The sequence below is a fragment of the Balaenoptera borealis genome (genome assembly GCF_965194805.1).
Source record: "Balaenoptera borealis genome assembly, chromosome: 12".
In the NCBI taxonomy this organism is placed as follows: domain Eukaryota; kingdom Metazoa; phylum Chordata; class Mammalia; order Artiodactyla; family Balaenopteridae; genus Balaenoptera; species Balaenoptera borealis.
This window is the reverse complement of record NC_138869.1, coordinates 11,386,392-11,411,772: the sequence shown is the minus strand read 5'-3', so window position 1 is coordinate 11,411,772 and position 25,381 is coordinate 11,386,392. Positions and strand designations below refer to the sequence as shown.

The window sequence follows — 25,381 nt, the reverse complement described above, 5'->3', positions numbered from 1 at the left end:
GAACTGGAGACTTGGGTGTTCCCCTTAACCCCTGAGCCATGAGAGTCTCTAGTGAGATGGGGACATGTAGTCATAGGCTGTTAAGGTGGGAGCAGTGGTCCTCAGGCCTGAGTGGGCCCTAGTCACCCCTAGGGAGCCTGTTTATCCATGCAGATTTCCAGAGCTGCCTGAAATTCAGACTTGAAGTTGCTGAGATCTTCATTTAGCTGGGAAGGGGGTGGGGAGAATCTTCATTTTTAACAAGTTTAGCAGACTGGTACAGGTGACCTGCAGCCCCTGCGTTCGGTGAGGGATTGGCTTCCAGGGCTTTGGAGGTAGTAGGTGATGTGGGGAGGATGGACCTGCCTGACCACCTACCGTGTGACCTGGAGTGGGTTGCATCTTCACAGAGTGTGTCTGCATCTCTTAACACCATGAAGTCATGCGGGTTCAAGGACATGGACAAAAGGTTTTGCACAGTGCTGTAACAGCCACCATTTACTGACCTCTGACTCTAAACACAAAAGAGGTCATCGGTGTGAATGCCAAGAAGAAGGAAATAATGCCGGTGAACATTTCTTGAGTATTTACTGTGTACAATCCCCTGTGCTAAATCCTTTCTGTGGATTATTCTCCATGAAATTTTACAACACCCTGAGTAGGTGCTATTAATGGCCATTCTACTAATGAACTGACTGAGCCACAGAGATGTTAAGTAACTTGCCCAAGGTCACACAAATAAGTAACTTCAGAGACTGAGGGAGGGAGGACGGGAGTGGGAAGGAGGAGAAGCAGATTGTTGAGGGAGCGGCTCAAGAAGAGGAATCGACCCCAACGCCCACCAGGTATCTGGAACCCTTCAGCTTCGGGGACACCTCGCGGGGATGTGGGGGGGGACTGGGTTTCGCCCCGGGGAAACGCGCTGGGAGGACTCTCCCACCTCGTGGGTTGGAGTTCGAATCTGTGTAAGGTTCCTGGCCTGCTCGAGGCTGCTCCAATGGGATGGGGGCCACCCGCAGGGCCGGGCGGGGCTGTGTTGCCATCTGGAGGCGCTGCGCCGCCGGCCACAGTGAAGGCGCGAGCAGCAAGAGTGCGCGCAGGGCTGGAGGGAGTGCAGCCTCCGCCGCCAGCGCCGCGGCGGCACATGGGCCGACCCCGCCGCCGCACCTAGCAGCTCCGGCAGACCCCGTCTCGCAGCCTGCCGCAGCTCCGGCCAGCCGACCAGCCATGTCGCTCAGCGGAGCCTCTGAGCGCAGCGTCCCGGCCACCAAGATTGAAATTACCGTGTCCTGCCGGTGAGCGGGCCACGCTGGGGAGGGCTTAGGCATTGCCCCAGCTCCGGGGCTTAACGCGGAGACGGGCTAGACCGCTGGGGGAAGCAGCATTCAGGAAGGAAAATCGCGGCAGCAGACTCGGGAGTCGCTAGCGGACTCGGGAAGGGGGTTCCTGGAACAGCTCCAACCACAAAAGAGGACTCAGCCTGCGGCTTCAAGGGACGGGTCTCGGGGGTCCAGTAGGATCTGCGCCCCAGGAGGGCAAAGTTCTGGGGGCTAGCCCTCTTTCCTGGGCCCTTGGAGGTAGTCCAGTCCGCAGAGAAACGGTTCTTGGGCGGAGATTTCCGGTGTTGTCCAGGGTGCTGACAACGCGGACCCCCACCCCCACCCCCACCCCCACCTCACCCCCCCAGCCGGAGGTAGTAACGGGGGAGGGGAGTGTGATGTGAGCCCCATGCCTCCCCAGGTGCCCGTGTCTGGGCAGGTTCGAGGCGATGGGCTCCAGAATGATCCACCCCCTGTCCGTCTGTCTGTCCCTTTCTCTAGGAACCTGCTGGACCTCGACACCTTCTCCAAGTCCGACCCCAGTAGGCGGCACCAGGGCCAGGAGGGAGGGAACGTGGGGTCCGGGAAAGACTGAGGGGCGGGGAGGGGGTGCGGGCCGACCTTAAGTCCTTCCCTCCCCGCCCCCGCTCCCGCTTGCAGTGGTGGTGCTTTACACGCAGAGCCGGGCCAGCCAAGAGTGGCGGGAGGTAAGTCCTAGAACCCTCGGCCAGTCCAGAGCCGCCCCTGGGAATCACCTGCTGACTCTCCGCTCTCCATTCAGTTCGGACGGACCGAGGTGATCGACAACACGCTGAACCCAGACTTCGTGCGCAAATTCGTCCTCGACTACTTCTTCGAGGAAAAGCAAAACCTGCGCTTCGATGTGTGAGCCCCGACCCGGATCTGGCTTGGACCGCCCCCCCGACCTGGATCCGCCCGAAATTCCGGCTGGCTCCGCCGCTCCTCGGCCCCCCGCCCCCCCGCCCCCGGCCTGGCTCCACCCCCAGGCCCAGTTCTGTGGCACTCTGAAGGGCTCGGCTCTAGCCTTAGCTCCGCCCACAAGTCTAGGTTGGCCCTGCCCTTAGGTCAGATCCAACCCAGTGCACTCCCAGGCCTAGTCCTGCCCACAACCGTTCTCCCTAATTTGGCTCCGCCCCTTCCCAAGCCCTACCTCTGACGTGACCCTGCCCCCAGCAGACCCCGGACTTGGCCTCGCCCCGGGTCTGACTCACTCTGACGCCGACTCCTGCCCAAAGGAGGTCCAGGTTGAATTCGTGTCCAAGGCTGCCCCTCCCTCCGCCCACAATTTTAACCTGGGCTCGAAATCCGACTCCTTTTCCAGGCTCTCCCACCAGCCCCGCCCCATGTTGGTCCCACTCTCTTCCCAGGTATAACGTCGACTCCAGAACCAACATCTCCAAACCGGTGAGCGACCGTTCACTCACGGGCTGGCTGGGCACACAGGCGGCGCTCAGTGTGTGTTAAACGACCCTCCTTAGAACCCTCCTCCCCCTCAAACCCGACTCGACCTTCTTCGGCCCCGAACCTGCCCTCCCTGCCCTCCTCTCCTGCTCCTGCCTCGGTTTCCCGCCTGTGCCTCTTACTCACTGCTACTCTTCCTTCTCGACTGCTGCTGGGACCCTCAGAAGGTGAGGCTGAACGGGGCTGGGCGGGGGCGACATGTGTGGTGTGTGAAAGGTGAGGGGTGGGATGGTATCTTGGCTTAAAGTGATGGCGAGACCAAGAAGGGCAGCTTTCCTGGGGACCCCGCGCCTCCTTTAAAGCCCCGGCCGCGTGGTTCCGCTGCCTTCAGTCGCCGTGGTCAGTGCAGCAGCGTCACCAGGGCTGGGCTGGGACTCTGTGCCGCCAGCCCGTCCTCGCCCCGCTGACTCTGTATCCCGGCGCAGGATTTCCTGGGACAAGCGTTCCTGGCCCTGGGGGAGGTGATCGGAGGCCAGGGCAGCCGAGTAGAGCGACCCCTCACGTGAGCTGAACCTGAAGGGGAGCGGGGGAGGGGTGGGCCTCCAAATTCTCCTCCTAAAGACACAGCTGACCCGGTATTGATGGAGGCTGGGATTCCCCTGGTCAGGGGCCTTCAATAGCTTCCATCACCCTCCTGGGAAAATCCAACCTCCAGGGCTTTGCTCAAGTCAGTCTCAGGCCTGACGGATCTTCTGTCTCTCTCTTTCCTCACCCTTTTCTTTCTTTTTCTAAGTCTGATTCAACCTTTAAGGTCCACTTTCAAGCCTTTCTCCTCCAGGAAGCTTTCCTCACTAAATCAAGTTCTCTGGAATTTACATTACATTCACTCACTAAATATTTATTAGCTCGTTTTGTATGCTATACCCTGTGCTAGGCACCAGGGATTTATCCATTCCACAAACACTACTGGGCATATACTCACTGTATGTCAGCCACTGTTCAAGGGGCTTGGGTTGCAATGGTGAACAAAACAAAGGTTCCTGCCCTCAGAGAGCTTATAGGGGGAGAAAAACAGTACAAAACTGACATAATAAATAAGTAAATTACATAATATATTAGAAGACATTAAGTATTGAGGAATAAAGACAAAGTAGAGCAGAATTAGGGGGACTGGAAATGCTGGGTGGGTAGGTGTTGCAGTGTTCAACAGAATGCTTGAGTAGGCCTCCTAGAGAGGTAACTTCAGAGCAATGACCTGAAGGAAGTAAGGGAGTGCGCTGTGCAGATATCTGGAGGAGGAATGTTCCAGGCAGAGGAAACTGCCAGTGCATAAGTCTGATATGTTCAAAGAGCAGCAAGGAGGCCAGTGTGGGTGGAACTGCGTGAGCAGGGGGGAGAAAGGAGAAGGTGAGTTTGGAGCATTGACAGTTAGAGCCTTGTAGCCACTGGAAGGACTTTAGTTTTTACTCTCAGTTGGAAGTCACTGGAGGGTTCTGAGCAGAGGATTGATATGATCTGACTTGGTTTCAAAGGATGCTGCCGGGTTGAGACTAAACCTTGGGTGGACAAAGGTAGAAGTAATCCACGGTGCTAGCAGTGAAGGAGGGGAGAATTGGTCAGATTCTGGATATATCTTGAAGGTGGAGCCAACAGATTCCTGACAGATTGAATATGGATGTGAGAGGATAAGAGGAGTCGAGGATGATACCAAGGCCTTTGGCCTGAACAAATGGAAAGATGGAGTTGACGTAAACGATATTTTTTTTAAAAAGTGAGGGAGGAGTGAGCTGTGGGAGGAAGTCAACCAGGAGTTCAGTCTGACATGTTGAATTTCATAATTTTTATTAGACATCTGAGTGGACATGTCAAATAGGCAATAGGAAATGTGAATCTTAGGTGCTCTTTAAGGACATTAGATTAGATGAGATCACTAAGGGAGCGAGGAGAGAGGGAAGATCAAGGACTCCATGAATTGGAGCTAGAAAGGGAGGCTGAGAAGGATCATTAGTGAAATGGGAGGGTAACGGAGAGCAGGTGGTGCTGTCCTTGTCCTGGCAGCAAAGTGAAGGATGTGTATCAAGGACAAGAGAGCGGCCAACCATGTCAAATGCTGCTGCAGGTCAAGTAAGGTGAGGATTGGGAACTGGCCACTGGATTTAGCCAGATGGAGGTCGCCGGTGACGCTGACAAGCAGAGTTTTGAAGGAGAGATGGGAGTGACAGCCTGGTTGGGGAGGTTTAGAAGAGAATGGAAGAGAGGAATGGGAATTAGGAATTTTTCAAGCAGTTTTGCTGCAAAGAGGAGAAGAGAAAAGGAGGGGTGGCTGGAGAGGGAAGTGAGAGCAAGAATAGGTTTGTAATATTTTAACATGAGAAAAATTATACCACATTTGTATGCTAATGGGAATGACCCAGTAGAAACTGAAAATTTGACATAATAAAAAGAGGGGAGGGACTTCCCTGGCGGTCCAGTGGTTAAGACTCCACGCTTCCAATGCAGGGGGTGCGGGTTCAATCCCTGGTTGGGGAACTAAGATCCCACATAACGTGTGGCTTGGCCAAAAGAGAAAAAAAAGGGGGGAGAGTTGATAGAGTGACGTCCCTGTGCAGGCAAGAGGGAGGGTGTGGAAAGTAGCACACAGTGGAGGGGTAAATAGGCACATGGATAGTCATTTATAGCAGCGGTAGGAAGACCTCGTGTTGGAGAAGATACTGGAGGCAGGGTAGGGTAGGTGCGTGGTGGGTCTGTGGACATTCTCTTCTGGTTGCTTCAGTTTTGTCAGTGAAGTAGGAAACAAGGTCATTGGCTGAGAGTGAGGATGGAGGAGGAGGCTTTTTGGGTTGAGGAGGGAGGAGGGAGAGTGAAACTGCCATCTCGCAGAACTGGAAAAGTGAAGGGACTCGGGGTGTACAGTATGATTAAGGACCCTCTTGAGGTTTGTGGTCACACATTTAAAATGAAAGCAATTAGCACGAATGTGTGTTTTCCTCTGGCCATATTCAGTTGCACAGGTGTGATACGGGTTAGGCAGAGAATTGGATTTAACTAGGGCTGTGGTTCTGCCAGATAAGTATATAGAAGTGAGAGAGGGCAAGGGAAAAGAAGTAGGATGCAAGGGAGTGATTATTATAGTCCAGAGTGACTGGAATTCACACTGGGTGATGAGATGAGGGAGAACATTAAGGAAGCAAAGAACAGTGAGAAGGCAGTAGGATCAGCGACTCGGTTCTGAATGTGCAGGTGAAGAGTCCCTGTACTCATTACACTCTGTCTTTTTAAAGCACAGAGAGTCAGAGATCAAAGGAGCCAAAGAAATGGTTCAAATTCTCATTTTAAAGATGGGGAAAACCACATAGCAAGCTGGAGTCAAAACTTGAACTGAGAATACTCCTAACCTAGCTTCCTCTCTACCACACTTTGGATCCCTTGGGGGTTAGGGTTTGCAGGCCCATATCAACAGCATCCCTGACTGCTTGGAGACCCAAGGCAAGTTGGGGATGGGTGTCCTGGTATGCACCCTTCAGGCACATGGAAGTGTCCCTTCTTGGGTCAGAAGAAGATAAGGCTGCCCTGGACTTTTTGATCTCACTCTTCACAGTCTTCAGAAAGCACAGCATCTTTGACCTAACAAACCAGCCCTTTTGCCCCAGATCTGAATAGAAATTCCTCTCCCTCGTTAGGATTGCTACATCACGCTCTACTTGCCTATTGGCTTTGACATCCCACCTTCCCCTGGAAGTTCCCTGAAGGCAGGGTCTAGCAGAGCTGGAAAGTGCCAACTGGCCAATTCAAACCTAGAACAGTGTCTGGTGTATTGTAGATGAAGAGTCTGCTTTGAGAAAGAGAACCACCTTCATATCTACCAAGCTTACCAACTGCTTTCCTTCCATGCATTCATTCTGATCTCTTCACAACCCTGAGAGGTGGGCAAGAGTCCCATTAAATAAAGAGAAAACCAGGGCCTAAAGAAAGGGAAAATAACTTGCCCAGAACTCTAAATCCTATTTCTTTCCTATGCTACCATTATGAGATGTCCATGTAGGCTAGGTTAACCCCTTCCTTCCAGACTAGAAACCTTCCCCAGTCAAAGTCAGGTCTTTCCCCACCAGAAGCCACCTAGGACAGAGGTGGACATACTCGGGACTGTCAGTCAATGACAGATTGGATCCCCTGACCTACCCAATCCCAGATTGGCCACCCCAATTCTTGTTTCCTACTCTCCCCCCTCCCCTCACAAAGAGGCTTTTTCTGCTTCCAGGGGTGTACCAGGCAAGAAGCGTGGCACCATATTGCTGACCGCAGAGGAGCTTAGCAATTGTCGGGTCAGTAAGGGCCACATACTAGACCCAGGAGGCTCTCTTCTCTCCCCAAATTCCCTGTAGTGGGCTGTCTGATTTTGTGAGCAATTTGAGTGTCAATAGCCCTATTTCATCCATAGGATATTGCCACCATGCAGCTGTGTGCAAACAAGCTGGACAAGAAGGACTTCTTTGGGAAATCAGACCCCTTCCTCGTGTTCTATAGGAGCAATGAGGATGGCACGTGAGTCACTGCCCCCACTGTGACCATGGGCCCATTAGGGCTCTTAGGCTGGGACATCTTAGACTCCACCAGGACCTGAGCCCAGAATCCACTCAAGGCAGCGCCTGATATGTGCTTGAATCTCCAGGAGTATCAGGCCCTGTCTCTGGGCTCAGTCCTACCCCAAAGGCAGGTTCCAACCCTCCTGTCCTCTCCAGGTTCACCATCTGCCACAAGACGGAGGTTGTGAAAAACACGCTGAATCCTGTGTGGCAGCCCTTCAGCATCCCTGTGCGGGTATTGTGCAATGGAGACTATGACAGGTCTGCTTCAGCATAAGCTAAGGAGTCAGGGGACAAGGGCGTGAGAGTGGGGTTCCTGGGCCCAAGAATGAAGGTAGAAGGGTCATAATAGTGTTGGAGGATCCTACTCAGTGAGACAGAGTTTTGGACATAGAGATGGGTGCATGGGAAAGCAGACGGATAGCCACATGGATGAATAGGTGGATGAATGGATGGATGGATGAAAGGGCAAATGAACAAATGAGTGAGCAGATACATGGATGGGTGGTCAGACAAATAGATAAACTGGTGAATGAATAGATGGGTATATGGATGGGTGTATAAGAGGACTGGTGGGTGGGTAGAGGGGGAGATGGATGAATGGATAGCAGATGAATGGATGAGTGGACTGATGGGTGGATTAGTGGAGGGACAGATGATGGGTGGATGACTAAATGTGTGAGAGGATGAATGGGTATATGAGAGATTGGTGGTTGGTTGGAGAGGCAGAGGGATGACTGAAAAAGCAGGAGGATAAACAGGTGGAATGACAGGTAGATTGATGGATAGACAGATGAATGGATGGTAGAGGGAATGGATGGATTAGTGGATGAATTAGTTGGTGGATGAGTGTAAAGTAGATGGATAGGCTGACCATATGATCTAACAAATGGGCAGTGTGAAGACAGGTGAGTGGGTAGAAGGATGCATGGGCATATAAGTGGATGGTTATGTAGAAGAATGGATGATCAGATGGACAAATGTCAGATGGCTGGGTGTTTGGTTGGATAGATGAATCCTTCTTGATAGAGGAAATGCTTTCAGTTTTTCACCACTGAGAATGATGTTTGCCATGGTTTTGTCATATATGGCCTTTATTATGTTCAGGTAGGTTCCCTCTATGCCCACTTTCTGGAGAGTTTTTATCATAAATGGGTGTTGAATTTTGTCAAAAGCTTTTCTGCATCTATTGAGATGATCATATGGATTTTCTTCTTCAATTTGTTAATATGGTGTATCACATTGATTGATTTGCATATATTGAAGAATGCTTGCATCCCTGGGATAAATCCCACTTGCTCATGGTGTATGATCCTTTTAATGTGTTGTTGGATTCTGTTTGCTAGTATTTTGTTGAGGATTTTTGCATCTATATTCTTCAGTGATATTGGTCTGTAATTTTCTTTTTTTGTAGTATCTTTGTCTGGTTTTGGTATCAGGGTGATGGTGGCCTCATAGAATGAGTTTGGGAGTGTTCCTTCCTCTGCAATTTTTTGGAAGAGTTTGAGAAGGATGGGTGTTAGCTCTTCTCTAAATGTTTGATAGAATTCACCTGTGAAGCCATCTGGTCCTGGACTTTTGTTTGTTGGAAGATTTTTAGTCACAGTTTTAATTTCCTTACTTGTGATTGGTCTGTTCATATTTTCTATTTCTTACTGGTTCAGTCTTGGAAGGTTATACATTTCTAAGAATTTGTCCATTTCTTCCAGGTTGTCCATTTTATTGGCATATAGTTGCTTGTAGTAGTCTCCTAGGATGCTTTGTATTTCTGCGGGGTCCATTGTAACTTCTCCTTTTTCATTTCTTATTTTATTGATTTGAGTCCTCTCCCTCTTTTTCTTGATGAGTCTGGCTAAAGGTTTATCAATTTTGTTTATCTTCTCAAAGAACCAGCTTTTAGTTTTATTGATCTTTGCTATTGTTTCTATTTCATTTATTTCTGCTCTGATCTTTATGATTTCTTTCCTTCTACTAATTTTGGGTTTTGTTTGTTCTTCTTTCTCTAGTTCCTTTAGGTGTAAGGTCAGATTGTTTATTTGAGATTTTTCTTGTTTCTTGAGGTAGGATTGTATGGCTATAAACTTCCCTCTGAGAACTGCTTTGCTGCATCCCATAGGTTTTGGGTCGTCGTGTTTTCATTGTCATTTGTCTCTAGGTATTTTTTGATTTCCTCTTTGATTTCTTCAGTGATGTCTTGGTTATTTAGTAGCATATTGTTTAGCCTCCATGTGTTTTGTGTTTTTTGTTTTTTTCCCTGTAATTGATTTCTAATCTCATAGCACTGTGGTCGGTAAAGATGCTTGATGCAACTTCAATTTTCTTAAATTTACCAAGGCTTGATTTGTGACCCAAGATGTGATCTATCCTGGAGGATGTTCTGTGTGCACTTGAGAAGAAAGTGTAATCTGCTGTTTTCGGATGGAATGTCCTATAAATATCAATTAAATCTAGCTGGTCTATTGTGTCATTTACAGCTTGTGTTTCCTTATTAATTTTCTGTCTGGATGATCTGTCCATTGGTGTAAGTGAGGTGTTAGAGTCCCCTACTATGATTGTGTTACTGTCGATTTCCTCTTTTTTTTTTTTTTTTAATAAATTTATTTATTTATTTATTTTTGGCTGTGTTGGGTCTTATTTCTGTGCGAGGGCTTTCTCTAGTTGCGGCAAGCGGGGGCCACTCTTCATCGCGGTGCGCGGGCCTCTCACTGTCGCGGCCTCTCCCATTGCAGAGCACAGGCTTCAGACGCGCAGGCTCAGTAGTTGTGGCTCACGGGCCCAGTTGCTCTGCAGCATGTGGGATCTTCCCAGACCAGGGCTCGAACCCATGTCCCCTGCATTGGCAGGCAGATTCTTAACCACTGTGCCACCAGGGAAGCCCTCGATTTCCTCTTTTATAGCTGTTAGCATTTGCCTTATGTATCGAGGTGTTCCTGTGTTGGATGCATATATATTTAGAATTGTTATATCTTCTTCTTGGATTGATCCCTTGATCATTATGTAGTGTCCTTCCTTGTCTCTTGTAACATTCTTTATTTTAAAGTCTATTTTATCTGATATGAGTGTTGCTACTCCAGCTTTCTTTTGAGTTCCATTTGCATGGAACATCTTTTTCCATCCCCTCACTTTTAGTCTGTATGTGTCCCTAGGTCTGAAGTGCGTCTTCTGTAGACAGCATATATTCGGGTCTTGTTTTTGTATCCATTCAGCCAGTCTGTGTCTTTTGGTTGGAGCGTTTAATCCATTCACGTTTAAGGTAATTATCAATATGTATGTTCTTATTACCATTTTCTTAATTGTTTTGGGTTTGTTTTTGTAGGTCCTTTTCTTCTCTTGTGTTTCCCACTTAGAGAAGTTCCTTTAGCATTTGTTGTAGAGCTGGATTGGTGGTGCTGAATTCTCTTAGCTTTCGCTTGTCTGTAAAGCTTTTGATTTCTCCGTCACATCTGAATGAGATCCTTTCGGGGTAGAGTAATCTTGGTTGTAGGTTCTTCCCTTTCATCACTTTAAATATATCATGCCACTCCCTTCTGGCTTGTAGAGTTTCTGCTGAGAAATCAGCTGTTAACCGTATGGGAGTTCCCTTGTATGTTATTTGTCGTTTTTCCCTTGTTGCTTTTCAATAATTTTTCTTCTTCTTTAATTTTTGTCAATTTGATTACTATGTGTCTTGGCATGTTTCTCCTTGGGTTTATCCTGCCTGGGACTCTCTGTGCTTCCTGGACTTGGGTGGCTATTTCCTTTCCCATGTTAGGGAAGTTTTTGACTATAATCTCTTCAAATATTTTCTCGGGTCCTTTCTCTCTCTCTCTTCTCCTTCTGGGACCTCTATAATGCGAATGTTGTTGTGCTTAATGTTGTCCCAGAGGTCTCTTAGGCTGTCTTCATTTCTTTTCATTCTTTTTTCTTTATTCTGTTCCACAGCAGTGATTTCCACCATTCTGTCTTCCAGGTCACTTATCCGTTCTTCTGCCTTAGTTATTCTGCTATTGATTCCTTCTAGTGTATTTTTCATTTCAGTTATTATATTGTTCATGTCTGTTTGTTTGTTCTTCAATTCTTCTAGGTCTTTGTTAAACATTTTCTTGCATCTTCTCGATCTTTGCCTCCATTCTTTTTCCGAGGTCCTGGATCATCTTCACTATCATTATTCTGAATTCTTTTTCTGAAAGGTTGCCTATCTCCACTTCATTTAGTTGTTTTTCTGGGGTTTTATCTTGTTCCTTCATCTGGGACATAGTCCTCTGCCTTTTAATTTTGTCTGTCTTTCTGTGATTGTGGTGTTCGTTCTGCAGGCTGCAGGACTGTAGTCCTTGTTTCTGCTGTCTGCCCTCTGGTGGATGAGGCTATCTCAATAGTGCTTACTTTATAGAATGATTGTTAAATTAAATTAGTCTGTGAAAGTGTTGAGAACAATACCTGGAATATAGTAAGACTCAATAAGTTGTAGGGAATTCCCTGGCGGTCCAATGGTTAGGACTCTGCCCTTTCATTGCGGAGGGCCTGGGTTCAATCCCTGGTTGGGGAAATAAGATCCCGCAAGCTGTGCGGTGCAGCCAAAAGAAAAAAAAAAAGTCAATAGTAAAGTATAATAATGGCAGTAGTAGTAGTAGTAATAGTGGTAGTGGCAGTAGATAGTTGGGTATGTGCATGGACTGATGAATGGATAGGACGGATGGGAGGAAGTTTGATAGAAGGACAGATGGGTGGATTGGAAGATGATCTGTGCATAGTTAAGTGGGTGGGGGTGTCTCAGATTTATCATACACACCCAGCCTACGTTTATCTCCTGCATTTCAGAACAGTGAAGATTGATGTGTACGACTGGGACCGGGATGGAAGGTAGCACTGCCCCACATAGTACTGCCCTCTCCTATAATTAACACAAACAGTTCCCTGAAATATGTAGTACATTCACTAGGAACCCCAAAGTAGCCTTGGGAGCCAGAAAGGTTGATGACAGATGCCAAGTCCTTGGGTACAACTGATGCCCTCAGTTGTCTCTCTGGTACACTGTCTCTTCCCTTCTCTTCCCATTAGCTTGGTCCCTCTTCTAGCCCAAGCCCCAGTGCCCTGCAGCCCAAGTAGAGGCACAGATAGTGGAAATAAAAGACTGGTTTCGGGCTTCCCTGGTGGCGCAGTGGTTAAGAATCTGCCTGCCAATGCAGGGGACACGGGTTCGAGCCCTGATCCGGGAAGATCCCACATTGCCGTGGAGCAACTAAGCCCATGCGCCACAACTACTGAGCCTGCACTCTAGAGCCCACAAGCCACAACTACTGAGCCTGCCCACCACAACTACCGAAGCCCACACGCCTAGAGCTTGAGCTCCACGAGAAGAGAAGCCACCGCAATGAGAAGCCTGCACACCACAACAAAGAGTAGCCCCGCTCGCTGCAGCTAGAGAAAGCCCACAAGCAGCAACAAAGACCCAATGCAGCCAAAAATAAATAAATTTAAAAATAATAATAAATTTAAAAAGAATAAAACTAATGAGATTACCTCCCAGTACTCTAATGGTTTATTTAAAAAAAAAAAAAAAAAAAGACTGGTTTCAGAGATGGCTCCAAGCCACAAGCAGTTGTTGCTTACCCACTTCTGGTCTCATTGCAGTCACGACTTCATCGGTGAGTTTACCACCAGCTACAGAGAGCTGAGCAAGGCCCAGAACCAGTTCACAGTGTATGAGGTGAGAGCTCCAGCCCTGCCCAGGTTGCCCAGGCCCTCCATCCTAGTGTGCTCAGTCTGTGGTTCCCGTCCTCTGTTTCTCACCATCACTGTTATCTTCTTCACTTAGGTACTTAACCCTCGGAAGAAATGTAAGAAGAAGAAATATGTCAACTCGGGAACTGTGAGTACTCCCTAGAGCTCTGTCCCTCCCTGGATCCTTCTGTCTCTATCCCCACTGACATAGCATGACATGACAAATGTTGAGGGTATGGGAAAGCTGTTGGCACGGATTACTTGGATATAGTAATGTTGGATACAAGGTGGCACCATTTAAGATTTTGTTGTGTTTTGTTTTTATTTTTTTTTTCTCTCACCTAAGGAAATTGTTTTGAAATTTACTCTTTTGCAGATTTTTGGGGAAAACCTAAGTTATATTTCCCAATTTAATATACTTTTGGAAATCCAAATGTTTCTGACAGCTTCCCCTTTTTGCCCTTTCAGAAATTGGACAGGGTGGGGTAGGGGGTGAAATCAAGTGCCTCTTTCCCTTTTTCTACCCTAACTACACTTTCCAAAGTAGCAGGGCTGCCTCTTCTGTCCCGCAGGTGACGCTGCTTTCCTTTTCTGTGGACTCTGAATTCACTTTTGTCGATTACATCAAGGGAGGGTGAGTCACGGGCCAAGCTTTTGGCTGAAAGCCCAGCAATGAGTTACTCCCAGTTCTGAGCCTCAGTTTTACTATTCATTAATGGTCAGGGTCCAAAGAGATCATGAGGATAAACTTTAAAACACTTGGCAGACTACAAAGTGCTTTATAAAGTGCAGAGTGCCGCCCATCTTAGTTCTCTCCATGGGGCTGCCTTTCAACCCTAGCTTCCAGCCCGCCCTGGGAAGATGACAGACCAATGGTTTTCAAAGGTGTCCCCAGTAACCTTACTGGGGCCCAGACAGAAGATATGTCCAGGCAAGAGGGAGAAGCCAAGAGAGAGGGAAACGATAAGCAGGCTGTAGGGGACATCCTGCTTGGTTTAGTGGACGCAGGCAGACCTCGGAAAGTTACTTGTCTTCTCTAAACCTCACTTTTCTCCAGTGTAGAATGGAGCTGTTAAGTACTACTTCAGGACGATAGTAAGGGTTAAATTAAATTACATCGTGCATATTATGTCATGCAGCAGGCATTTAATTCTGCCACCCAAAGTGTGTTCAGTGGGCCAGCAGCACCTGCCTCACTTGGGAGTTTGTTAGAAATGCAGAATCTCAGGCTCCACCCAGACCATCCAGATCAGAATTTGCATTTTAACACGATTCCCAGGTGGCTCATGTGCATACTAGTGTTTGAGAAATCCCAGTATAGTAAGTTGTTAGTCCCTCACTTCTCAATCCATCTATTTCCCCAACAGGACGCAGCTGAACTTCACAGTAGCCATTGACTTCACAGCTTCCAATGGTGAGGCATGGATGGGGGAATGGGGTGCAGAGGAATTCTAAGGAAGTCACTAGGGATTGGCCTGGATTCCAACCTGGGAATAAGAGTTAAGCTACCCAGGAAGCCCAGGCTTGAGGCAAGGCCCAGTCAGGCTCATACTGGGGCAGGAGTGTCGTGAGGAGATTACTGGGTGTAATGGTGGGAGAGGGTACAGAAAAATAAGTGGGTAAATGGATCAAAGAAAGTTGAAAGGATAGATAGCTCTACATAGCTTGAGAAGCAGGTGAGTAAATGAATGGATGGGAGGGAATAGGAGTGTAATGAGAGATGAATAGGTAAATGGGTGGATGGCTGGGTGGCTAGATAGATTTATAAACAGAGGGGGCAAATGGGTAGTGAGTGAGTACAGTGGGTTAGACAGGTGGACGCATGAACTGGTATGTGGGTGGACAAATGCTCAGATGTTTAAATTGGGGAAATGGATGAGTGGACAGGTGAATGGATCCATATGAGGATAGACAGGCAGGTGAATGAATGGGATGGATAGGGATGGATAGGGATGGATAGATGGATGAAAGAATATGGCTGTATTGATGGATGGGAAAGAAAGAGATATAGCAGGTGAACAAGTGAATGGATGGATAGATGGATGGATGGTTAGGTGGGTGGATAGTTGGATAAGAGAATGGAGAAGCGGACGGATGGAGATGAATAGGTAGACTGAAAGATGGATTTATGGCCAGTGGATGGGTGAATGGATGGATGAGTAGGTGGATGAACTGATGGATAGATATAGGGGTTGGTGGATGGATAGATGGACAAATGAACATTTGGATGACTGGGTAGAATAATGAGGGAGTACATGGGTAAAGAGCGGGTGAATGGATAGGTGGATGGGTGCATACAGTGACAGGCAGGTGAACTGATAGATCATCAAGATGACCGTGAGGTGGGGCTCCTGTTTCCCTACAGGGAACCCCCTGCAGCCCACCTCCCTGCACTACATGAGTCCTTATCAGCTCAGCGCCTATGCCATGGCCCTCAAGGCCGTGGGAGAAATCATCCAGGACTATGACAGTGACAAGCTGTTCCCAGCTTACGGCTTTGGGGCCAAGCTGCCTCCCGAGGGACGGATCTCCCACCAGTTCCCCCTGGTATGGTATGGCCAGAACCTAGACTCCATGCCCTGGCATCTGGCCCACCCAAGTTGACAAGATTCTTCTGCTTATGTTTCTTCTAAGGGTCAAGGACCTGCCAAGGAGCAGGAGGAGCTAGGAGAAGGTGGCAGAGCAGGGAGGGGAGCAGGGTTGGAGTTTGGAGGGGACTATGAAAGACAGCGATGGAAAAAGGAAAGAGTGAGCTGGGATCAGCCCAGCAGGGCATCTTCCCTGACAGAACAACAATGATGAGGACCCCACCTGTGCGGGCATCGAGGGCGTGTTGGAGAGCTACTTCCAGAGCCTGCGCACAGTGCAGCTCTACGGGCCCACCTACTTCGCCCCTGTCATCAACCAGGTGGCCAGGTAAGGAAACTGGGTGGGGCTGGGGGAAATTAAGGGGACCGAGACAGTGAACTGACTTCCCAAGGATAGTTAGGACCACTCTTGGGTGAATTTGGGCTCTGGGGAGAAGGTGAAAGTTTCAGTGTTGGCCAGGCTCTGTTATAAAGAGGTTACATAATGCCTTATTCTGAGGTAGAAAGGGTGTCAACAAACTACCCCAACCCCATTCCCTGGGAACAACAACCCAGGCCTCAAGTTTGGGGAAGAGAGAAGGGCCTACAGAACAGTGGATAAGGCACAAGTTTTGGCATCAGACCTGGGAGTGATCCCAGGTCTACCACTCACTAACCATGTGACCTGAAGCAACTTAGCTTCTCTAAGCCTCCATTTCATCCCTGTAAATAGGTGTAATAATGGATAACCGTAGTACCTTCTTTATAGGGTTATTGGGAATTTAAAATTGGATAACAATATAAGAATGATTAGGACTTCCCTGGGGCCCAGTGGTTAAGAATCCGCCTGCCAATGCAGGGGACACGGGTTCAAGCCCTGGTCCAGGAAGATCCCACATGCCGCGGAGCAACTAAGCCCGTGCGCCACAACTACTGAGCCTGAGCTCTAGAGCCCGTGAGCCACAACTACTGAGCCCACATGCCACAACCACTGAAGCCCGCACACCTAGAGCCCGTGCTCCGCAACAAGAGAAGCCACCGCAACGAGAAGCCCATGCACTGCAACGAAGAGTGGTCCCCGCTCGCCACAACTAGAGAAAGCCCACGCACAGCAAGGAAGACCCAACACAGCCAAAAATAAATATAAATAAAATAAATAAATATAAAAAAAAGAAATTACACAAACTCTTAAAAAAAAAAAAGAATGATTAGCACAGTGTGTGGCCCATAGTAAGTGCTCATGGTAGATTAAAATGAGCTCAAGTTGCAGATTAAACTATAGAAGAGTAACTTCTAAAAACAAAAGAGTAACTCCAAATTTTCAGAACAAAAACATACAATGCAAAGAAAATCCAGCTCACGTAACAAATGATTTTCTTAAATGCAGATAAAATAAAATGACAACTAAAACCAAACATATGTCAGTGAACCTAAAGTTTCTCTGATTGAATAAAAAATAATAAGAAAACCGTAGTATGCTAAATAGAAGAGACCCATCGAAAACAAAGTACCTCAGAAAACTTGAAAGTAAAAAGATGAAACAAAAAAAGAGAATAAAAGTGGAAGGATTTCAGGGAGATTTATATGTCCAGAGACTTGCCTTTTCTCTAATAAAGATTAGTTACTTTCTAATTCATAGTGAGATAATAGTTTCTTTAATTACAAAAGTAACATAACATTGCTGTAGAAAATTTCAAGGATGGAGAAATTAAACAAGAAATCACCCAGAATATGGCCCGTGGGAATGTGGATGTATATATAGTTATTGACAGTCTTTTCCTTATGCAACCATAATGGCAGTCAAATTATATGTAACATTTCACTACTGATTTTTTCACTTAATAATGGAACCTGAGCACATTTTTTTGTTGTTATTAAACAGATTTCTTAAATATTATCTTGGGCAAGTTCACTCATTCATTCATTCAGTGAACATTCCATAAAGGAGAATGTAGCATGAATGTGGGCTGTGGGGCTAGACTAGCTAAGTTACACCCACTCTACCACTTACTAGCTGTGTCACTTTGGGCAAGACTGTTAACCTCTCTGTGCCTGTTTCCTCAGCTGTACATGGGGATAATAGTATCATAGAGCTGTCGTGAGGACTAACTAAATTAATATTTGTCAAGCACTGAGAACAGTGCCTGCCACACTGTTAGTGCTATAGGTGTTAGCTATTACTGGTACTATTATTATCATTATTACTATTCTAAGGGCATCTGTGTGTGCTCAGTTCTCTGCTGGGGCACTAGAGACTCACAGATGAATCAGATCTAGGCTCAGCCCTTGAGATCTCCCGCCTTGGTGCAGGAGACAGAAATATAAACAAATCATTACCTTCTGTAGGTCAGAGCTTCCCAGACTTTTCCAGCAAGTTGCCTGTTGGCAAAGGCAAACAACCGCTTCCCCTAGGGGAAACTGGGGGCACAGCTGAAAGCAGCCAAGCTGAAAATGTCTTTGAAATCCCCATATTTTATCTTAAAAATTCATGCAAATTTACATTCTTCTGATATTGTGTCCATGTTTGCTATAATTTAGGGGGGGGAGGTGTTTTAAGTGTACTTAGAGTCATCTAGCTTTATCCACCAAATCATATAGTATAATGAGTGCTTCAGGTATCCTGTGACCTTGGGTTCCCCTTGGTACACATGCTGGTACCCTCAGGGGTGTGAGAACCCATTTGGATGGGCAGACAGCCCGTCTTGGTGGGTGGCACCCTAGAAGGCAGAGGGAGAAGGAGAGTCTGAGAGACCCAAGGCAGCCTAGTCGTGGAGGGGACTGACTGCTTGGCTGGGTGCAGAGAGCAAACTGGAGTTTATCAGAGGCAGATGCACAGAGCAGGCCTGGCAGCAGGAACCCCATGTGAAAAGCCCAGAGGCATGAAGGGCCAGCTCGGTGAACAATGAACAGTATACTCTGACCAGAATGTGCAGTGTGTACGGAGGAGCATCCAAAGAGCAGGCTGGAATGAAGACTGGAGGAATCAAGAGCTCAGGCTTTAGGTTCCGTTGGTCAAGCGTGGGCTTGGACCCCAGCTGCACCACCCCTTGGGGGTGCTACCTAATGTCTCTGAACTTCACTTTTCTCATTTTAAAAATTGGAATAAAAAATGTGCCTACCTCATAGAATGGTGGTGAGGATTAAAGTAGAACACGTATGTCAAGAGTGCGGCTGTGATTTTGATGATCACAGACGACTCTTTGTTGTTTCCTACCCCACAGCCAAGTGGGGCACAGACTGGCCTTCCCCAGCCAGTCACCCAGCTCCAGGTGTAAATGGCCTTGGGAATGCCAGGCATCGGCAGGGAGCCAAAGATGTACCTCCCGTGCCCCCAAGCCCTTCCATGCCCCCCAATGCCCTGGCTCACAAATCCCTTCATGAGGGGGCCATTGCCCACTGCTCCAGCCTCATCTCTATTCTGTGGTCCTACGTGCACCGCCTAGAACACACTCTCTTGGTTTGCACACGCTATTCCTTCTCTCTGGAACACTTTCCCTTTACCCTCCCCTCCTCCCCCCACCCCACCTCCACCTCCACCTCCACCTGGCTAACTCCTACTCATTTTCAGGTCTTAGGTTAGATGTCATGTCCTCAAAGCCCTAACCTCACTGCATCTTAGTGGTGAAAGCATCCGTCTCCCCCCAGGACAATGTCCAATTCTCTGCTGCATGCTCAGCACCAAACTTGGTGCCTGACACATAGCAGGTGTGCAATGATTATTTGCAGAACGAGTGAGTGACAGGAAACAGTACCAGCCCAAGCCTATGAGGAGGCTGCAGCCAGAATTCAGGAACGGATCATGGCCCACTCCCACCCTGGGCCCTGGGCAAAATGAACTGAAGCTATTTGAATTCTCCACTCTCACCACGCTTTCCTCCTTTTTTATATCAAGCTTAAATACCAGCACTGTCCAACAGAACTGTCTGCAATGATGGAAATGTTCTGCATCTGTGATGTCCTATACGGTAGCTACCAGGCACATACAGATAGTGAGCACTTGAAATGTTGCTAGGGTGAACAAGGAACTGAATGTTTAATTTTATTTAACTTAATTAATATAAATTTCAGTAGGGGCTACCTTACTGGAGAGTGCAACTCCATCCTTTCCAATGCACACAGGGCCCGAGACTGGAAATCAAGAAACCAGGTCTGCCACGGCCTTTGTGCTCTCTGAGGTCTCATTTTTCTTATGTGTAAAATAAGGGGACTAGAGTTAATGACTTCTGAAGTCCTCTTCAGATCAAAAAATCTTGGATTCAAAGACTGATAGTGAGAGAAGGAAAAGGAGCTCTGGGAGCAGCTGTTAGACTGGCTGAGGACCCAGAAGCCTAGGCAATGGGATGTGGTCAGCAGAGGGGAGAAGGGAGAGAGGAGAAATGGGTGAGAGAGGGAAGAAAGAAGGCCTTCAGGCTTTGGTCTTGTTCTTGTATAAATACCAAAATCTTTCCAGGGCCAACAAAGCCCTGTGTGGTTTGGGCCCCGCCCCGTTTCAGTCACATGGTCCACTCTGCTTCCTTCACTTTCTGGGCTCCAGAAAGTGTATGATTCCTCCAGTCCCGTTATGGGGCCTTTGTCCATGCTGTTCCTTCTACCTGGAATGATCCTCCCCCTTCACTTAGCCTCTTCTCCTTCCTCCTCTCCTTTATCCTCAAACATTGTTTCCTTAAAGAAGCTTTCACTGACCTGGGCCATGTCAAGATCCCCTACAGGACACTGTCATAGCAGTGTCTCTTTCTATCCCAACTCTCGTCACAAGTGCAATTCTATAGCTATTTCTGTGATTCTTAGATCAGCATCCCCTCTCAAGAGGACTGGGATGGATTTGTTTTTTCTCACTGTGTACCTCCAGTGCCTAACACAGTACCTGCTATAGTGAGTGCTCTATAAATGTAACTGGAGGGATGGTAGGTGGGGCAGGCAGCCAGGTCTGGGGAAGGAGCATGAGCTTCAGAAGCCCCAGTCCTTGCCCACTGCTTACGTGCTGGCTATGGAAGTTTTAGGGACAGGACATTCCTTTGAACTCTCTGGGCTTTCAGCTGAATTCTGATCTTGGCCTCTCACCCAGGGCTGCAGCCAAGATCTCTGATGGTTCTCAATACTATGTTCTGCTCATCATCACTGATGGGGTCATCTCTGACATGACACAGACCAAGGAGGCCATTGTCAGTGTGAGTCTGAGGAGGAGGGCTTGGCAGGGAGGGGTCACTGTTAATAACCGTGAAGGGGCTGAGATTTTACCCTACATGCAAGCTAACAAGTCAGCCTGCCAGTTTCATGGATGTTGGCAGCAGACACAAAAGCAAAGGACTTTGGGACTTCCCTGGTGGTCCAGTGGTTAAGACTCTGCGCTTCCACTGCAGGGGTTATGGGTTCGATCCCTGGTTGGGGAACTAAGATCCCACATGCCATGCAGCGTGGCCAAAAAAAGCAAAGGACTTTGCTATTCCCAGCAATAGCAGTAGCTCAACTATCAGCACTGGCTCTGATTCATTAAGTCCCACTTCCCACAAGATAATGTGCAGAGGGCCAGATGACACCTGTACCCACAGTGGGTTGCATTATAGAACAGGAACCCTGAGTGTAGAGAACCCGAGTCTTTTGTAATGGGCAGTAAGTATGCCTTCCCTTTGTTCCAGTGTGAGATATTATACTGGACAGTAAACAAACCTGCCCTTTGCTCTACAGGAAGACACTGTATATTTCAAGGCAGTTACATATGGAGACATCCTTGAAAAGATAATCTGACACAAAGGGAATCAGTGCCTCTGCTTGTAAGATGTGCAGAAACATCACACACACATACACAGAATTGTCTCCCAACAGTCCCTTCCCTTGTTATGCCTGCTCACCCCAACCATTTACCCTCTTTCCCTCACAGGCCTCCTCACTGCCCATGTCTATCATTATTGTCGGTGTGGGACCAGCCATGTTTGAGGGTAAGATGGGGGGTGTCCATGAGTGGGACCAGTAACTGGGGAAAATAGGGGAGGATCTGGGCACCCAGGCCTGCCTCATAGAAAAGATAGGATGGATGCCTGTGCTGGATTTTGGCCAAGTCACAGACCTTCTCTGAACCTGTTTCCTCATCATAACCGAGGCTGTTGATACAAATACTTCCCTCCTGAGGTTCCTGGGATGAAGGAATGCGTGGGAGGGCATAATAATAACTCCATTACAATGCCTAATATTTGTAGGACTTTGATACAACCGTTAGGCATTCTCCTGATGACTCCAAAGGGGAGCTAAGAGGGAGGGGGCAGCATGGGTTGGTGTGGGAAAGGCCAATCAGCTGAGGGGTGTCTTTTCCACAGCAATGGAAGAGTTGGATGGTGATGACGTGCGCGTGTCCTCTAGGGGACGCTATGCAGAGCGGGACATCGTTCAGGTAGACCTGACCAGGGAGAGGAAGTCATGGAGTCAAAAGGCACGGTGGGAAGGAGAGGCTAAGTTAGCAGCTATTCTCCTTTACTGCCTTCTTAATCACCTACCTTTCTTCCCTTCGCTCTTTCAGCCTTCCTACATTCATTCAACAAATTCTTTTTGAGAAACAGGCAGGTTGCTGCAGCCATTGTGGATTCATAGTGTAGGAGATACCAAGGCTCCTGCCCTCTAGTGGAGGCAACCAATAATAATCACACATCTCATTAGATTGTGATAAGTGCTCCAGAGGGACTGCAAATGCCACAATGAGAGCCTATAACAGGGACCTGATTAGGTAGGGTAGTCAGGGAAGGCTACTACGAGGAAATGATATTTGAGCTGAAATCTAAAGGAGGGTATAAGCATTACAGGTAGAGAAGCAGCACGTGAGAAGGTCCTTAGGCTCAAAAGAACTTGCCCAATCATAGAGAAGGCAAGAGGCCAGGGTGGCAGGATCACAGGGAGTGAGAGGAAGAGGAAGCCAAGGCCTTGCCAGTCATGGTGAAGCTTAGAGCTTTGTTCTAAAAGAACTGAAAAGCTCTTGAAGGATTTTACGTAGAGAAGTGGGGTGGTCAGACTTCCATTTTAAGACATGCAGAGATGCTGCAGGATGGTGGATTATATAGCAGGGCAAGAGAGAAGGCAGGTAGACCCGTTAATGAGGAAGCCTTTGAAGTAGTACAGGGGATTTGGATGGGAAATGGAAGCAGTAAGGATGGAGAGAAGAAGCAGTTTCAAAAGATTATTTAAGAAAAATTTCCAAGAGTTGAAGATTTGATTAAGTGGTGACAGGGAGTGATGGGGGCTTCAAGGATGATTCTCAGTTTTCTATACTGAGCCACTGGGTGAGTGATAGTCCCATTTACTGGGAAAGAGAAAGCTGGAAGAGGAGCAGATTTGGCAGACAAGCCTAGAATTCCGTTGTAAACACATTGGGCTTGAGGTATCTAAGACAAATGAAAGGAGATGTGATATGGACAACTAAATATGTGGCTCTGGGCCTTAAAAAAGAGGTCAGGGATGGATGTATAAATTGGGGAGTCATCAGGGAACAGGTTTTTTTTTTTTTTAATTGAAGTATAGTTGATTTACAATATGTTTCAGGTATACAGCATAGTGATTCAGTATTTTTAGTTTATACTCCATTAAAAGTTATTACAAGATAAAAGCTATAATTCCCTGTGTTATACAATATATCCTTGTTGCATATCTATTTTATACATAGTAGTTTGTATCTCTTAATCCAGGGAACAGTTTGTAAAGTCACAGAAGTGTATGAAGTCACCCAGGAAGAGAACTGAGAGAGAGAAGGCACCAGATTTAGGGATTAGGTAGACCCAGAGGACTGGGGGTGGGGGTGGGCGGGAAAGGCATCCAGAAAGGTAGGAGAATCTAGAAGAATGTAATGTGTCAAGAGTGGGAAGTGTTCAGGAAGATTATGGTCAAATGTAATAGAAAGCTAAAGAGGAGTCAGCAAGATGAGGCTGACAATCATTGCCCTCTGGACTAATTTGGGAAAATGGTGCTGTTGACATCGTTAGTGAGAGCAGTTTCAGTAGACTACATGAAGCCAAATTAGAGTGGGTTGAGGGTGAACAGAAGGTGAAAAAAAAAGTGGGTGGAGAGAAAGCAAATGTAGAAAGCTCCTCAAGATGGGGGAGAGAGACAGTGTGATATTTGGAAAGAGATGTTAGCGGGTCAAAGAGGAAGCCTCCCTACTGCTGCCTTCCCCACTCCCCTCTCTTCTGTCCACCACCCACATCTGATTGTCTGTGCCTGTCCCAGTTCGTCCCATTCCGAGACTATGTCGACCGGTCAGGGAACCAGGTGCTGAGCATGGCCCGACTAGCCAAGGACGTGCTGGCCGAGATCCCAGAGCAGCTACTGTCCTATATGCGCACCAGGGACATCCAGCCTCGCCCTCCACCCCCTGCCAACCCCAGCCCGACGCCAGCTCCAGAGCATCCCTGAATAGCCCACCTATCCAAAGCCTAGCAGCCTGCTCACCTGCCCACCCACTGCTTCTGCTGAAAGCCAGAGGCACCTGGAACCCTGGACCTCACTGGGAGGCCAGCTTGGAGGATCGGTACTGGCTGGTCGAGCCCTCTGCCCCCCTCAACCATAGGAGGGCCTGGCACTCCTTGCCTTCATGCCAGTAATAAAGCTGATCTTTACTCCAGTTATGTCTCATGGGTCTTGGGGAGGGAGGGACCCAGGATCTGGGGCCACACCAAGAGAAGGAAGGGGCAAGGACGGTTTCAGCTAGGGTTCATCCCCATCCTAACACACATTCATCTAACACTTCAGACATTCTTCAAATACGTTAAGAAACAAGTGAATCTTTATGTGTGTACATTTTTTCTGAGGGGAGAGGCCCATAGCTTTTATCAGATTCTAAAAGGAGTTCTTGACCTCAAAAGGGGTCAGCTTTAAGATGATTCTGTGTAACTCTGCTCTAATCCATCTAGTCCAAGTTTTTTGAGTGAGGATAATAAAAGAGTTGATATTTCTTTGAGTATTCACTACACGTCAGACACTGTGCTAGGTGATTTACAGGTATCATCTTATTTAATCCTCACAACAATCCTGTGAGGTAAGCACTATTTTATCTCCATTTTACACATGAAGAAACTGAGGCACAGAGAGGTTAAGTCACTTATTGTAGAGAACCCAATAGTTTGACTCCAGATGCCAAGATCTTAATCAGCAAACCTCTTCCTGGGGTGTTAATTTTATTAGGATGTTTGGGGGAAGACACTGTATATGAAAACACATACTGTCAACTGCAAGGTTTGTATTAAGATAAAATAGAAGTTTCCAGATGCTTTGGGCTTTGCCCCAGAACCCTGGCAGAATCTTTCACGCTCCCCCTTGATGGCAAAACTGGACAGGCTCAGCAACAAGTATTGTTTAACAAGTGGACTCTTCCTCGCCCCCAAGTTCTCCGAAGCCCCCAAGAACTGACAACAGAGTTGTCGAGCTCAGCTTTACAAATAAGTAAAGGTAGGTGAGGAAGAATTTAACGATATGAGGTAGGAAGAATTTAACGACTTGCCCAAGTTCACATAGCTACTAAGTGGCCCAGTCACATTAAAAGCAGCTCTGTTTTGACACTATCTTCCAACCAGCAACCCGTAGCCATGAAGCATTTCCCCGCCTACCTACAGGGTTCCAGCATCTGAATCTCATTTTACCTTACACAACCCCTTTCACGCCCCACCAGCCTTCTGCACCACCCCCAATCAGGCCGCTACTTTCAGATTCACACCTTTTCTCCAGCCCTGCCCCTTTACCTTTTCCAAGCCCCACCCTTTACCTTCAGCTTCGCATCGTTTTTCCCAGGTAAATCCTTTCTCCCTAGCCCAGCTCCAAGTTCCAGGCCCACCCAAAG

The 25,381-nt window shown here is 47.6% G+C and overlaps 1 protein-coding gene across 3 annotated transcripts; it reads left to right on the top strand.

Annotated features, from left to right (window-relative positions):
• Nucleotides 1-14: 14 nt before the first annotated feature.
• On the top strand, nt 15-25,278 carry CPNE9 (copine family member 9). Of its 3 annotated transcripts, XM_082344397.1 has the most exons (20): nt 967-1,274; nt 1,800-1,840; nt 1,959-2,005; nt 2,080-2,183; nt 2,687-2,723; nt 3,206-3,282; nt 6,979-7,042; nt 7,159-7,262; nt 7,460-7,564; nt 12,101-12,142; nt 12,914-12,989; nt 13,098-13,151; nt 13,576-13,637; nt 14,371-14,417; nt 15,369-15,550; nt 15,792-15,919; nt 20,636-20,738; nt 21,449-21,506; nt 21,882-21,955; nt 23,776-24,173. In XM_082344397.1, the coding sequence occupies exons 1-20, from the start codon at nt 982-984 to the stop codon at nt 23,959-23,961; spliced, it is 1,884 nt and encodes a 627-aa protein (XP_082200523.1). In that variant the 5' UTR covers nt 967-981; the 3' UTR covers nt 23,962-24,173. The 3 variants fall into 3 exon arrangements, with proteins under 3 accessions (XP_082200524.1, XP_082200523.1, XP_082200525.1); XM_082344398.1 differs by lacking the exons at nt 3,206-3,282; nt 6,979-7,042 and having other exon boundaries at nt 15-1,274; nt 23,776-24,172; XM_082344399.1 differs by lacking the exons at nt 967-1,274; nt 1,800-1,840; nt 1,959-2,005; ... (1 more) ...; nt 2,687-2,723; nt 6,979-7,042 and having other exon boundaries at nt 2,975-3,282; nt 23,776-25,278.
• Nucleotides 25,279-25,381: the final 103 nt, after the last annotated feature.